The 13,432-nt window shown below is 42.1% G+C and overlaps 1 protein-coding gene across 1 annotated transcript; it reads right to left on the minus strand.

Annotated features, from left to right (window-relative positions):
* Positions 1–8,393: 8,393 nt before the first annotated feature.
* On the minus strand, positions 8,394–9,922 carry Pos (Poseidon). The gene is made up of 3 exons (XM_017171085.3): positions 9,497–9,922; positions 8,760–9,432; positions 8,394–8,562 (listed from the first exon to the last, which is right to left on the minus strand). The coding sequence occupies exons 1-3, from the start codon at positions 9,686–9,688 to the stop codon at positions 8,552–8,554; spliced, it is 876 nt and encodes a 291-aa protein (XP_017026574.1). The 5' UTR covers positions 9,689–9,922; the 3' UTR covers positions 8,394–8,551.
* Between the last annotated feature and the right edge of the window lie 3,510 nt (positions 9,923–13,432).

Here is a 13,432-nt window from a genome sequence, read left to right on the forward strand (position 1 = left end):
GCAGATTAATTCAGGAAGCTCTGATTTAAATTTTATTCTTTAATTCCCCCATCAATGGGTATTAATTTTGAAGTTGTAAAGTGTTACTAAAGCCTACCTCAATGTTGATCTAAATGTAGTTCAAACTGAAATCCTTTGTAATGAAAACCCAATACCTTCAACTGTCTCATTAGCAAAATGCCTGATGATGCATCATCGGGAATCAAACTTCGCCTTCCCTCGTTCCACATGGCGTATGTGTAATGCATCCCGAATTAGAGAACCAAACGCAGTTTCCTTGCTTGCTAAATATTATATTTCACTCGAAGCGAATCAATGGTAGCCTCTAAGCCTGGCAGTTGGCGTTCTCCCAGAGCTGGGCCTGAGTGTCGAAGAAATTGACCATCTCCTGCATGCTCACGTTGGCCAGCAGATCGTTGACCGACGGAACGAGGAAGTTCTGGTACAGGAAATCGGTTATCTTGGGCTGCATCTCCTCCAGAGCGAGAGGCAGCAGGATCTTCATCCAGCGGTTCCAGAAGTTGTTGGTCGAGATGCTCCACAGGGTGTTCCAGTTGTCTAGCTCCACGCCAGCCAGGTAGACGGTCTGCTGGAAGTCCACCATGCGGAGTCCGGAGGAGTTGGTCAGGCTGTTGGCGAAGCTATAGCTGCCCACAAAGCGCAGGTCGAAGAGAGCCTCGTTGATGACATCATTCTGACTGATGGGCAGCTTAAGGCCACCAATGTTGATGAAACCATCGACCGCGGCGAAGCCCAGCACCTGGATCTTGGGGAAGAGCAGGTCGTAGGCAGCCACTCCGGTCTTGCCGTAGTCACTGGCGCTCAGCACCTGGAAGCTGTCCAGGCCCTGGACACGGATATTGGTCACATTTCCTACCACGGTGAAGTCATCAGTGTTAACCGCGTACTCGTAGAAGGGATTGATGATGGGGGCCAGTGCTGGGATGTTGCCGTAGCCGCAGGGCATGATGCTCTTGAAGGCCTGCAGGAAACGGGTCATCGACGCGGTAAACTGAGCGGCCCCGGCCTGCTGCTCCACTGAAGTGGCGCAGACAACGGAAAGGCCCAGGAGAGCCACGAGGAGAAGCTTGAGGGAGCTAGAAGCCATGTCGGTCAATAAACTGGTTACTGGCGAATGGTCAGCTATCGAGGGAACCTCGCTTTTATAGGGGAATCGAATCCTTATCTATGCGGGCGCACTGCTCGATGGGTATTTGATCGATGGCGTATCGACTGAATCGCTTGTTGCGTGCTTAAGACCCCGGCTGATTCACCTGTGGGTCGCGTGGCTTCATTGGGGGGTTCTCCACAAGGCGATCCATCGTTTATTTAATAGCTGATAAAAGTGGTAAATAGGCAGGTTTTCGCTCCTATAAAGAATTCGGGGAAATGTTTGTAACTCTTTAACATTATTCCTGGTAAAAATTTAAATATGTCGGGAAAACATCAGGTGATTATTTTGGTTCTTCCCCCATTGTTGAATTTTCCATTAGTTCGCTAATTATTCGGGCATTTGGCTTTACTTTGCCATGTGAACATGAAGTTCACATCACGCATCCATTAGTGGCAGCCATCGTTGCTGACTGATTGGCAAAGGCTTTCGAATGCTACTAATACCCCTTGCTCCTCGTTAGAAACACACCTCCGGACTGGCCAGCTTTGGATTTTCCGAGGCTTCTACTCTGGGTAAAATGATCTCCCTGATGCTCTGTTTTATTATTTTTTTCCAGCAATTTCAGGACATTTTATTATTATTTAAAAGGCATAGAAGTTGAATTTACTTAAAAAATATTAAAGTTTAAAAATTAGTATTAGGATATGAACTAAAAATATATTGAGAATTAGTAGACAACCTTGGATGTAAAATATTGTTTAACTTATTAATTTAGATGTCTGTGCTCCTGGTTAACTCTTTCAAAAACCCAAAAAGCTTCTCATTTTTGAGAGTGCATAGAAATTCTTCATCAGTTTAAAACCCATTTTCAACTTCTTCATTTTCCGAGAGTGCGAGTATTTTGGGCAGTCCAAGGTTTTTTTTGTTTTGTTTCGCCCTCTCCCTTAACAATTTTTTGTGTGTATTATATGGCTGCCTTTGTTTCAACATTTTGAATTGGTTTTGGTCGCAGAGAGGTGGAGATGATGTCAGCACCATTGATGCTTTGTTCGGACATTTCACTTGAAATGCAAAAGTTCAATTTACTGCAGGCGCCATCCAGTGTGCTTTCTTTTCTTTTCCCCTTCCCCTTTCCTTTTCCCCCCTCTCCAAACGCACCGGAAACAAGCTGCCACGCCCATTCCCATGTCCATGTCCATGTCCATGACCATGTCCACATGCTCACTATACCATTCCTGCCCAGCTTCCGCTGGCCCACGCAGGTAACAAACATGTGTACCTGGGCATAAAACAAAGCAAATGTGAACCGAGCTCCTCCTGCGCTGGACAGTTGTTACCGCTGGGCAAAGATGCAGAGTCTCAGGTCCCAGGTCCTGCGTTTGGTTTAGTTTCAGTCTCTGTTTCTGGCCAGAGCCAGAGCTCTCTGGTTCCAGGCTTCCAGCTTCCTTTGGCTCTCCCCTGGCCATGAATGGTGTGTGTGATTGAATGGAGTTTGACTGTACACTCAAGAAAAAAATAGGGTGTACTAGCAAGGAATAAGATGTTTAAAATCATTAAATAGAAATATAAAAGTTTACATTAAAAGTTCTTAGATTTAAATATATAAAATCCCTCCTATTCCTATGAATCCTGACTTTCTCTTATAATTTTCCTCTTAGTGCATTTGTGATTGAATGGACTTTGAGTGTAGTACAACACTCGGAGCGGAGCTGACGATGACCACTATACCATGTTGCCGTTTTACCATGCAAATGCCGGGGAAAAACATTTTTCGGACACAGCTCCAGAGGCGTTGGCAGGGGTTTTTTGTATGTGGCAGTCAGGGGGAAGGGGGGGAGAGGTCGGCCCACTGCTGGGCACTCGAACAGCTGCCGTCTGCCATTCGCCTTCCGCCATTCGCCAGTTTAGCCGCCGGCCATCGATGATGAGCGCAATGTTCATAACCTGACCCACCTCCGCCCCACCTCGAAGGAGTGGAGTGGAGTGTGTGTGTATGCATGTTTTCCGGGGGATGTGGATACGTTTGAGAGAAGGGTGAGAGTGGCTGGGCTTTGCATGCTAATTCCCTGCAGGTGAACATGGGCTGGAGACGACCCCCATGCCCTTGCCATGTGCCCAGCGGCTTAACAAGATCCGAATTCCATTTCTTGTATATATACACTCGCAGAATCAAGTAAATCCGTTGTTTTATGTTAATTGAGTTTAGTTTAAAAATGATGAAGGGAGGATTTGGAGATAGAAAAAATATTTATTAACAAATTTAAGGATATTCAACATATATTTTCTGGTGCTTTTTGGTTTTTGTAATATTTTAAAGATAAATAAATATAGATATTATAGAAATACCTCAGACCTATAAAGTTGTAACTCATTTACAGAGCTTTAAAACAAAATAAAAGTCCCTGGCACACAAGGAAAAGCCTCTGTTTAAGTTTTACTTTCCTTAAAGTGATTTAAGAGTTAATTTTAAAATGATTAAAATCAAAATTCAGTGTTAAATCTATTTAAATTTATATATTTTTTCGAGTGCATCTACCCCCCGTCATCTTAGCCCATAATCTTTTCCTGTTCTGGACAGATCAAAGTGACAACTGACCGCATTACTTACTGTATATGCAGAATATGCGCCTGGCCCTGCTCTGATTATGGGACTCCTCCACTTCATTTTGGGCCACAACAAAGCAGGGCCCACAGCCAATTTGGTTGGACACACGGCTAATTGGCCCAGAGTGCGTGGAGTGTGCTCTGTGGACTGGTTGGTTGTCCCGGGGTGGTTCGTACCAAAGGTGGAGTTGGATGGGTGTTCTTGATTATACTTCCGCTCGCCTAATAGAAAGTGCGCCGCAAAAACCACATTATGCCGGCGTCTTGTCGCCCTCGAGTCGAGTCGGGAGAAGGATGAACAGCGTCTATAAGGCACCTGAGCTGGGCTACTGCTGATCCCATGACATCCCATTCCACGACAGCAGGATGGGGGCGTGGTTTTGATGCTTTGGCAAACCACAAAACTTTTACCGTTTGTTTTGGTTTTCAGCCGTCCGCTTGCTGTGCTCCCTGGCCCACATGTATTGGCTAAATTAATATTCTCAATTGAAAACTTTTCAACAATAGTTGTTCGCACAAAAGTTTTTCAAAGCCATTACACAGGGAGAAACAATTTGGGTTTTAATTGGTATAGATTTTAGTATATTTATTGTTTATTGTTTATAGATTTATTTTATTTTTTTGAGTAATTAGTTTGAAAAAATAGAAAGTCTCTTTGAAAACTAAACCTGTGCAACATTTACTAAATCGAATATAATAAAAGAATATTAAAAGATGGAATTTAAAACTGTAAAGTACTATTTTACTATTACAAATTCTCTTTAAATTATTTAAAAATATAAATTCCATATAAATTCACCCCAAATTTTCTCCAGTGCAATCTAGCAAAGGCACCGCAAAACTTTTGTATGCGGTTTTTGTGTATTCCGTTCTAATAAGTCGCCAGCTATCTAACAATTCAAATCTAAGAAAATTTCAAAATTCAATTTGCACACCAGGGGCGCACGGGTTGTTTGCGGGGAATGGATCACAACAAAAGCAGTAGCAGGCACTCACCTCATCTTCATTTCGGGAAGTCCCTTGGCTCGGAAGCCCCACGAACAACGAGCAATCCAACCTCTTAGAGCGACAGGCAAGTGAACAAACATTTTTGAAAACTTGCCTGAATAGATTATTAGGAATTATCAAAACTTAATTTAGCTTAAGAGTGCTCAGCATAAAAGGGGGGCAAGCGGTCGGATGCGGGTGGCTAATGAATCACCAAACAGTGGGTGGGGGGGCAGTGACTCACGGGCCAGGTGACAAACAACTGGAGCGCTGCAGCACCACTTGAAAGGCGGCTTTTGAAGTGGTTTTGTTGTCGCAGAAACTTTTGACTTGAAAGAGGCGACCTGTGCGCAGGCAAGCCCATTGATCTTGCACCGGCTTTGTTGTGGACTCTAATAAATCCGGGGACTAAGCGGCTTAGGCGATGGCTCCTTAAGGCACTTAAGAGTTTAGTACAAGCGATTTAAGCGCAAAACATCACAGCAAAATGCACTGAACAGTAATGAAATTATATTTAAAATTAACAATAAAGTATACTTTTAAAGTACGATTTTTTCTTATGATTTAAAAAAGAATTTTACAATCGTTTAAATCTCAAATTGTTGCTGATTTTCTTTCGCCATTATTGCACAGTGTGCAGGCGGCCATAGACGTTGATATGGGGATGTGGGACGTGGATCGATCTAATGAGGCTGCCCAGCTGGCGGCCCGGTGTGCCATCTCCAGCTGGGTAATCGGCTTCAATTAAATCAAGCCAAACGACACCGGCAATTGGAGCGTTTCAGGCTCGTTCTTTTGTGTCCCAGCGGACACGGAGCTGGCAGCTAAATAGAGCGGCATCGCAGCCATGGCGACACCGGGAGGCCAGGAGGATGCCTTGTCCTTTCACTCAATCTGGTGTTAATAACGTGGCGGAAAATTCACGAACTGTAGGAGGAGGAGGAGGAGCAGGATGAGGACTGGTAGAAAAGTAGCAGCAGGAAAGAATACTTGAGTTACCTTTACCTTGCCCTTGTCCTCGTTCTCAAAGTCGATAATCGCCGGGGCAAACGGATGTCCAATTAGTTGTGTGCCAGCTTCCGGCTCTGGCTCTGGTTCTGGCTCTCTCTCTTCCTGCGGAGATGAACCTTCTGCTGCTCCAGCTCCTGCCACCCGCTGGCTATTCTTGGTCCGCCCGCCTGTCAATTGCAGCTCCCAGATTCGTTTGGTGGCGCTTTGGGCCCCGGTTCATCCTTCATTGTGTTTTTGGTAGAACGCCGATGGCATAATTTTCGGATTTGCTTGCCAGTCAATTGCCAGCAATTTGCATAGATTGATGAGCCCCGAAAGTGGAAAGCAACGCAATGCATCGCATCGCACATACATATGCCGGATTTATGGGACTTACGGTCCCGTGCCTCGGCCTTATCCCCGGCTTATCCGGTTGGCCTAATCAATGCCGATTTGCACCCCAGTAATCCTTTTTTTTCACGCATTTTTGAAGCGGTGACGCGCTTATCGCGGCAAAAGAATTGAATAAAGGATTTACGGTCCTAAATTGAGGCACAACTTGAGCCATGTCAAATGCCAGTGTTTCATGGCAAATGTACGTCTTGTGGGTGCCTCTAAGGTGAGTGCACTTGCAAAAAAACAAGAAACCGAGCCTCAAAACTCTTACCAAGAAGTAAGAAAATCAAGTAGAGCTTTACAGCAATTTCAAACTTAAATATAGGTTTATAAATGACATTATTTCAGCTTGTTTTTCCTTCAAAAAATCATGGAAATTAATTCATAATCTCTTTTAGACACACACTGAATTTTAAACTCCTTCTCTTTGCTACTTGTAGAATATATATTTTTTTTCGTAGTGCACATATGTCTAAGCATGGGTCCTTCGAAGGACTCGTGTGTGTATGTGTGACAGGAAGCCAAACAAAAGCAACATGTGTAACTTGTACGGCCTGCCAAGCGTCAAAAGGCGAGAGGCTGGAAAAATCTATTAGAACGTGTCTCGCCTGCCAACCCGCTGCTTGTCTCTCCCGGTCTCCCTCCCCCTGCACCCTTTGCGGACACCGCACCCCCTATTTTTCAACCCCAACCCCAAGGCCCCCCCAGCACCATCTTCCGTTTATATTTCACCCGGGGGCATAATAAGCCTCGCTTTTCCTCTCCTACATATATTTCTTTCTTTTTTTTTTTTTATTTTCACGTGCGTGTGTGCCAGGCAGATATTTACTTATGATTGAGTTGCGTGGCGGAGAAAAAAGTGGAGAAAAAAGGCAGCGCACACGGCAATGGCAACCCTCGAAACAATTTGGTAAGAGATTGCGGTTGCTTTCCTGATTTTCTCACCCATTTTGTGTGCGCTTTTTACTGTGCCATCGCCACTCCCCTTTCCTTTTTTCCAGGCCGTGCTGTGTGTGCGAGATGAAAATTTAAATTGATTTTGCATTGTTTGACTGTCATTGTTGTTGCCCTCAGCACTGGGCGGCTGTTGTTTCCCTGTTTTTCCCGTGGATTTTTACCATTTTCCCCTTAAGGTGTTCTTTTTTTTTTTCTGTGGTTTTTGATAAACAGCGAGCTAAAATATTATAGATTTCAATTTGTGACTCGTAAACGAAACACTAAATTGGTTAAAGGGGATATTTTGCTTTTATAAAGGGACTTTTTTTATTTAAAATTTTAAAATATTTTATTAAATAGTTTTATTATCAGGTAGGAACTTTGCTTTGAAAGTACCCAATTGCCTTGGATAAACCTTAATACGTGAATTACCGAGTTAAGAACTGAAAATATTCGGTTTAAAATATGGTTTTATGAAAATTTACCAAGAAATTAGAGATGTTTATAAGAGAAATACATAACAAATTGCAAAAAATTATAATAAATAAGAAAACTACTTCAAGAAGTACCTAAAAATGAGAAAAATTAATACACAAAAAGCATAATAGCTTAAAATAAATCTGCAAAAAATATTTAAAAAAATAAATGCCTTAAAAATGCATACTTTTAGAGATTTTGAATAATACAAAAATATGTGTGATTTTTCTTTTCTTATTATTTTTTATCTTTTCAGAGGACTTTCCCTTAATAGAAAATTATCTCCCCACTGCCATCGCTTATCCGTATCTCATTTTCCCCCGCATTTCATGTGCTCTTTGTTTATGTTCTGGCCAGGAATCATTTGTTTTTATATGAAATTGTTTTACGCCGCTGCAGCGATCAACCCTTGGCCTCCATTTATCCCTTTCCCTTTTGATTACAACTACATAAGTGAATCTTTGGGGTTTTCCACGACTTTCCTGTTTGTTATTTCGCCTTTCGCTTTTTCGCTGTTCATACAAATGTTTATCGACTTGTGCGTTGATTTTCCGCTTGCTTTGGTTTTACAACACCAGCAGAATCCCCATTCCTGTGGCTCCTTTGGAAGGTCTGGGTGGCGTATCCATGTCAGGAAAGGAGCCAAAGCACGTGCAGTAGTAGGGTTAAGGCAAGTGTGTGTGCTGCCGAGGGTTAAGGCTGTTACTTTTGGGCCTATGGATTGGTAATTGAATTTATTGTTTGACATTTAAAGTACCATCGAGTCAATTACGCTGGAAAATTGGTATCAAAATATTTACGAGCTGTTTATTGCATTACGCAAACTTGATGCTGCCTCCCAGGCAACCAAAGAAGCTCCCTGCTCCCCCCAGAAAAAATGAGGACCATGGAGGGTAATGCAATTTACATGTTGATGCCGGGGCCACCAGATAACATATCATGGGGTTGCCGGCCATATATACATATATATTGGTAACAGAAAAATTCGGTGTGAGAGGTAAATTGCCGATGTGTAAATTGGTACGTCAATTATATTCAGGAAGCACTTTATTCCTTGCCTGTAAAGAAAAAAAAGAGGTGGAAAATGTTGATTTAATTGCGTGTGAAAATGATTTGCAAAGTGGCTGTAATGTTTAATTTATTATTGATTAAATAAATGAAATAAATATCAAAAAAGGTGTGATTTTGTAGAGTATAAAAATCAGTAGAAATTATATTATTTGTTTCAACTTTCCCCTCGAATCCCACTCCTTACCCTTATAGATTTGAGCCTCCTTGTTGGCCAACTTGCAGCTAAGTTTGGCCAGTTCCATATTAGCATTCTCATATCCTGGCAGTTTCTCCTTGCAAAAGTACCCATTGCGAAGCTGCGGCGGCAAATGCTTAAGGATCAGCACCAGGCACTGCGGATGATCGGCTAAACGGAAATAGGACCTAACCACATGCTTCAAAACACGCGGCTCCATCTCCAGCGTCAGTTGATGAACCACTCTGGCCAGAGTGTGAATCAAATGCATCTTTCTGGCCATCGTATTGCCAACAAAGCTTAGGCCAACTTCGTTCTCCAAGATGCGGAATAGGGCAAAGGCGCAGAGCACCTTGCTCATGCTGGAGCCTAATTCCAGATTATGCAGGACATGGGGCATAAGATCTGTGCCCAGAAAGTAGGTCACAACTTCCTTGTGATCCGATTTCAAAAGTCCACAAACCACGCCCAGCACAGAGAGACGCACATGCTCCACGGACCGGGTTTGAGGCGTCAACCTTAGCATCGGCATCAGGTAGCTCATGAACTCGCAGCGTATCAGTTGGAGGGCAATGCAGCGGTCGGAGGCCATGGCCTGAAAGAGTCCGATGGCGGCGCAAATGCGCTGTGACTCCTGGTAGCTTAGAACGTTGGTCAATACTGAAGGATAGATGGACATGATCTGGGGGAAACCATTGGAATTTCACATTCTTAGCTTAATTGTTGGGTCCTTTTGAAAGACTCACCTCCTGTAGCAGTCCAGCTACAGCTCCAAAGGAGTGCCAAAGCAAATGTCCCAGGCTTTCAACTTGGCTGCGTCTCTCACTGAGCTCCAGCATGGCCACCAGACGACCTTCCGAGCTACACAAATCAGTGATCCAGCCGTAGATACGCTCTGCCTCCATGCGTTGGTCGATTACAGAGTTTGGGGCATTCATTGTTACTTTACCAAATTAATTTCAATAGCTTCAAATTTGGTTAATTTGGAAACTGAGAGCGTTGCCTGACTAGACTGTTTATTGACAATTTAGTTAGTTATTAAGCTAAATAATGTTAGGTTTATGATAATAAATATCTAGATCTGGTTATAATAAGCCTTTTTAATTATGTTTTTACACTTTTTTTTATTTAAAATATGCAAACAAAAAAAGTACAGTCAAGTTTCTTTTTGGTGTTGAAAAGCGACGGTTTTAGTAACGATAACTCGTGGCCAATCGAGTGTTAATCGGTACAGTCTCTTCACTTTTTCAAAAAGGTTTGAATATAAGTTTGTGATTGGCGCTTAATTTAAAGTGGTTTCTGTAATTTCAGCAATTATTAAAAAAAAAAACTACTATATTATTACTTTAACTCCATAAATATGCTAATATGTTACCCTGGCGCAACAAGTTGTGCCCTTCATAGGCCATTTGTCATCTCACAAACTGAGACATCATCAGTGGTTCTTGCTCCTCGGAACGGTATATCACTCGGGACGACGGCTTGGCCATCGGATAAACGAGCTGATGAGTTGCAGTTAATTAGAGGGAATGCATCAAACTACCAGGAAGATGACTCTCCTTCCAAAAGCACTCCCTACCCCTGAATTATGCATAACAATGACAAGCAACAACAACCACATGGACTAAGCTATGCAATTAAATGCAAACAATTTGCCATAATTTATGTGCGGCAACGACGTCACCACGACGAGTTGAGTCTAATGCAAAACGGAACCGGAAATCTGTTTCGGTCTTCTGCATGTGTGGCTTCGAGTGTGTGTGTGTGGTGGGTCTCTCTTTCTCTGCTTGTGTGTGTGTGGTGTTAATTGGCAGAGAGCATCCGCATTATTAGAAGAAAAATCTGCTGACCCATTGTCATTGGCACTAAATTTGCCTTGCTAATTTTCAATGCAAACACAAAAACTAAAAATAAAAAAAATATATATAGAAAAGTTAAACCAGCTGCATCCATTCCCAAAAACATTTGCATATAGTATTGCCAACACAATGTCCATATATTAATTCAATTAAGTGATGCATCTATAATGCGCAAATAAACCAAACTGCGTGGACAGCACTTTTTTCTTATCCCCAGTGATCTTTTTGTTTGGTTTTCCCCTACCCCCAAATTATTAAATGCATTTTCTGGCTTATTAGCCCGGTCAGTCGCAGTTGCAGTCCGGATTTCCGGTTGCATTGCCCTTATTCAAAGAGTATCGCATCGAATTGGCAAATTGCAAATTTCACGCTACGCCAGACAAATTGCCGAACTTCGATGGCGAAATAGTTAGGAGGAGTTCGGCGAATCGGGTTGGTTTATACCCCTTGAGTGAGAATATATTAAAATGATAATTCTTATAAAAATATTAAAAGAAAAACTATTTTAAATTAGGGAAAAGAAAACTGCATATACTGTTTTAAAAACTTACAAAAAGTGGCTTAAAACTGCTTCACAAGAACCCTCAAAGTACTCCCAAGAATCGTCTCAAAATCGTTCCAGTAACCACTGCAAAACCCCTTTCAAAAACCTATCATACCATTAAAAAAATCTCTTAAAAATGACCCCAAAAAAGCTCAAAAACCAGATCCAAAACCGATCGAAAAATCAGCCAAAATATCCAATAAAAACCAGCAGAAAAATCTATTTAAAAAGCATCATAAAATACCCGAAATATCTCCTTAAACCAAAAATAATTTCCCAAGTCCCAAGAACATCAAAAAAACCCCCTATAACTCCCATAAAGAATTCCACAAAATGATATTACTGGGTAACAAAATTTGTCTTGACCACATATACCTCAATCAAAGCTAATTTAGTGTTCCCCCAGGTAGACACACGGGCCACCCACAAGGCTATTAACTGCAGTCGACTCAAACCGGAGGCCGAAAATTGCATTTCGATGCAACGCACCACAGCATGGAGGCCACCGTCGGCGCCCTGGCATTTTGTCTAATTTAAATTAATATTATGCCTAGCTGCCAGAGGCATTTGGGCTTTGTCCTCTGGTCCTTTTTGGGCACCACAAGCCAGGGGACAGGGGGCAGGACATGGCAGATATGGCCATATAGACAGCCCTTTTGGCCATTGTTCGACGGCCACGGCAAATTGAAATTGAAACTGCAACCGGATGTAATTGGGCTTGCATATGTGCGTTCCATTCGGGTTGGCTTGGGTTCGCTTAGGTCCTGTGAGTCCTGCTGCCTGCCCCTGATAATATCATTGATAGCTTTTGCCACAATTTGTAACCACAATAAGTTGTTGCTGGTCAAAAAAGGATGCTGAGCGAGAGAGAGTCTGTGTGTGTGTGTGTCTGTGTGCGGTGAATGGCCACTGGAAATTGGAAATTTTAAGCCGCCTTTATCTGTTGAATGGCTTGTTGATTATTACCGAAGCTGGCAAATGGATTTGCAGTTGCTTCATCTGTGCAAATTAATGAACCAATACCTGTCCAGGTATTGTCTCTTGCCCATTGTTGTTGCCAACACCCAAGGAAAAGGCTTGAGGAAATGGGTTTTTACCACAAAGCCATCGGTAGTGTGTACTTTCTGAAATTTGAGAAAAAACCTTTTAAAGTAAAATATGAAATATTTTATCTTTTTTTCAGCACAAAATAGCTTGTAACCTCGCTAAACCTTTGGCAGCCACCAACTTTAGCTTGATTAACTTTTAGCAAAACACAAAATGGACTCTCCGAAAAGCCCCAAATCAGTTATAAGCCAAAGGTGTCTTTATTTACAACCTGGTTGGTATTATCAAAAGCCAGTCAGAGACGCCAGCGTTGAAAACAAAACCCCGTCGAGGAGGAGGAGGAAAAGTAGCAGCGAGTTGGAAAACTAAAAAGTGTCGCAATTGTTCTGTGACTTGTAGCTGTTTACAATTGTTTAACTTTGGTCAATAATATCACCTGTGCCTGCTGCACAAAAAATAGAAAGAAATATAAAAATAATAGTCCTTAGCGGGCAAGGAGTCCTGGCGGAGGCCAAGTGGCAAGTGGCGCGGTAATGCAACAAGTACAAACTGCACGTATTTACCATTTACCAAGTATTTTCTATGACTTTCTGCCATTGTTTCTTTTTTCTCTCTCTCTGTTGGCCGGGGGTTTTTATTCTTTTAGAGGTTTACTCGAGCATTAAATAAGTCGAAAACAAAAAAAGCAGGGGGATAAGGGAAAGGGAATAGGAATGGGAATGGGAATGGGTATGGGGCTTTGCTGCATTGGCCATGCCCAGCTGCCTGGGAACAATTGTCAACAGTGCGCATTGTTTAGTTTACAACATGAAACTTTTGTGCTTAACTTTGGCTTTGGCCAAAGGAGCATTAAAAATAATTTTCCTACCCAGCTGAGCAATGTGAATGGGGGCTACTTTTGGCCACTGAAGATTGTTTATTTAACATTGGAGTGTGGGCTCTACGAGATATATATAATTTCAAATTGGAAAGTGTGTCAGGATAAGGGTTGAGGGAAATAGATTGTTGTTTACCTTTTGGGTTATCAAGGAACCTTAAAGAGTGTTTGATCAGTGAACTTTAGGCAATAATTCAAGTACCTTTGCCTAGTTAAAATACCTTTTAATCAAATAAGTAGACACCAAAGCATTACTATAAATTTTACATCCATTAAATTACCTTTTTACATTAAATATAATTCCCAGTAACTTTCTTTCACCCTTCTCTAGTTTATATCCTTGCCACCCTCTCTC

Source organism: Drosophila kikkawai, chromosome 3R, assembly GCF_030179895.1.
Source record: "Drosophila kikkawai strain 14028-0561.14 chromosome 3R, DkikHiC1v2, whole genome shotgun sequence".
Lineage (NCBI taxonomy): Eukaryota > Metazoa > Arthropoda > Insecta > Diptera > Drosophilidae > Drosophila > Drosophila kikkawai.

Excerpts from the sequence above, each read along its gene's own strand:
- Pos (XM_017171085.3), bottom strand. The coding sequence starts at position 9,688 with ATGAATGCCCCAAACTCTGTAATCGACCAACGCATGGAGGCAGAGCGT. Across the intron at positions 9,433-9,496 it reads TAGCTGGACTGCTACAGGAG|ATCATGTCCATCTATCCTTC; the intron begins GTGAGTCTTTCA and ends GGTTTCCCCCAG.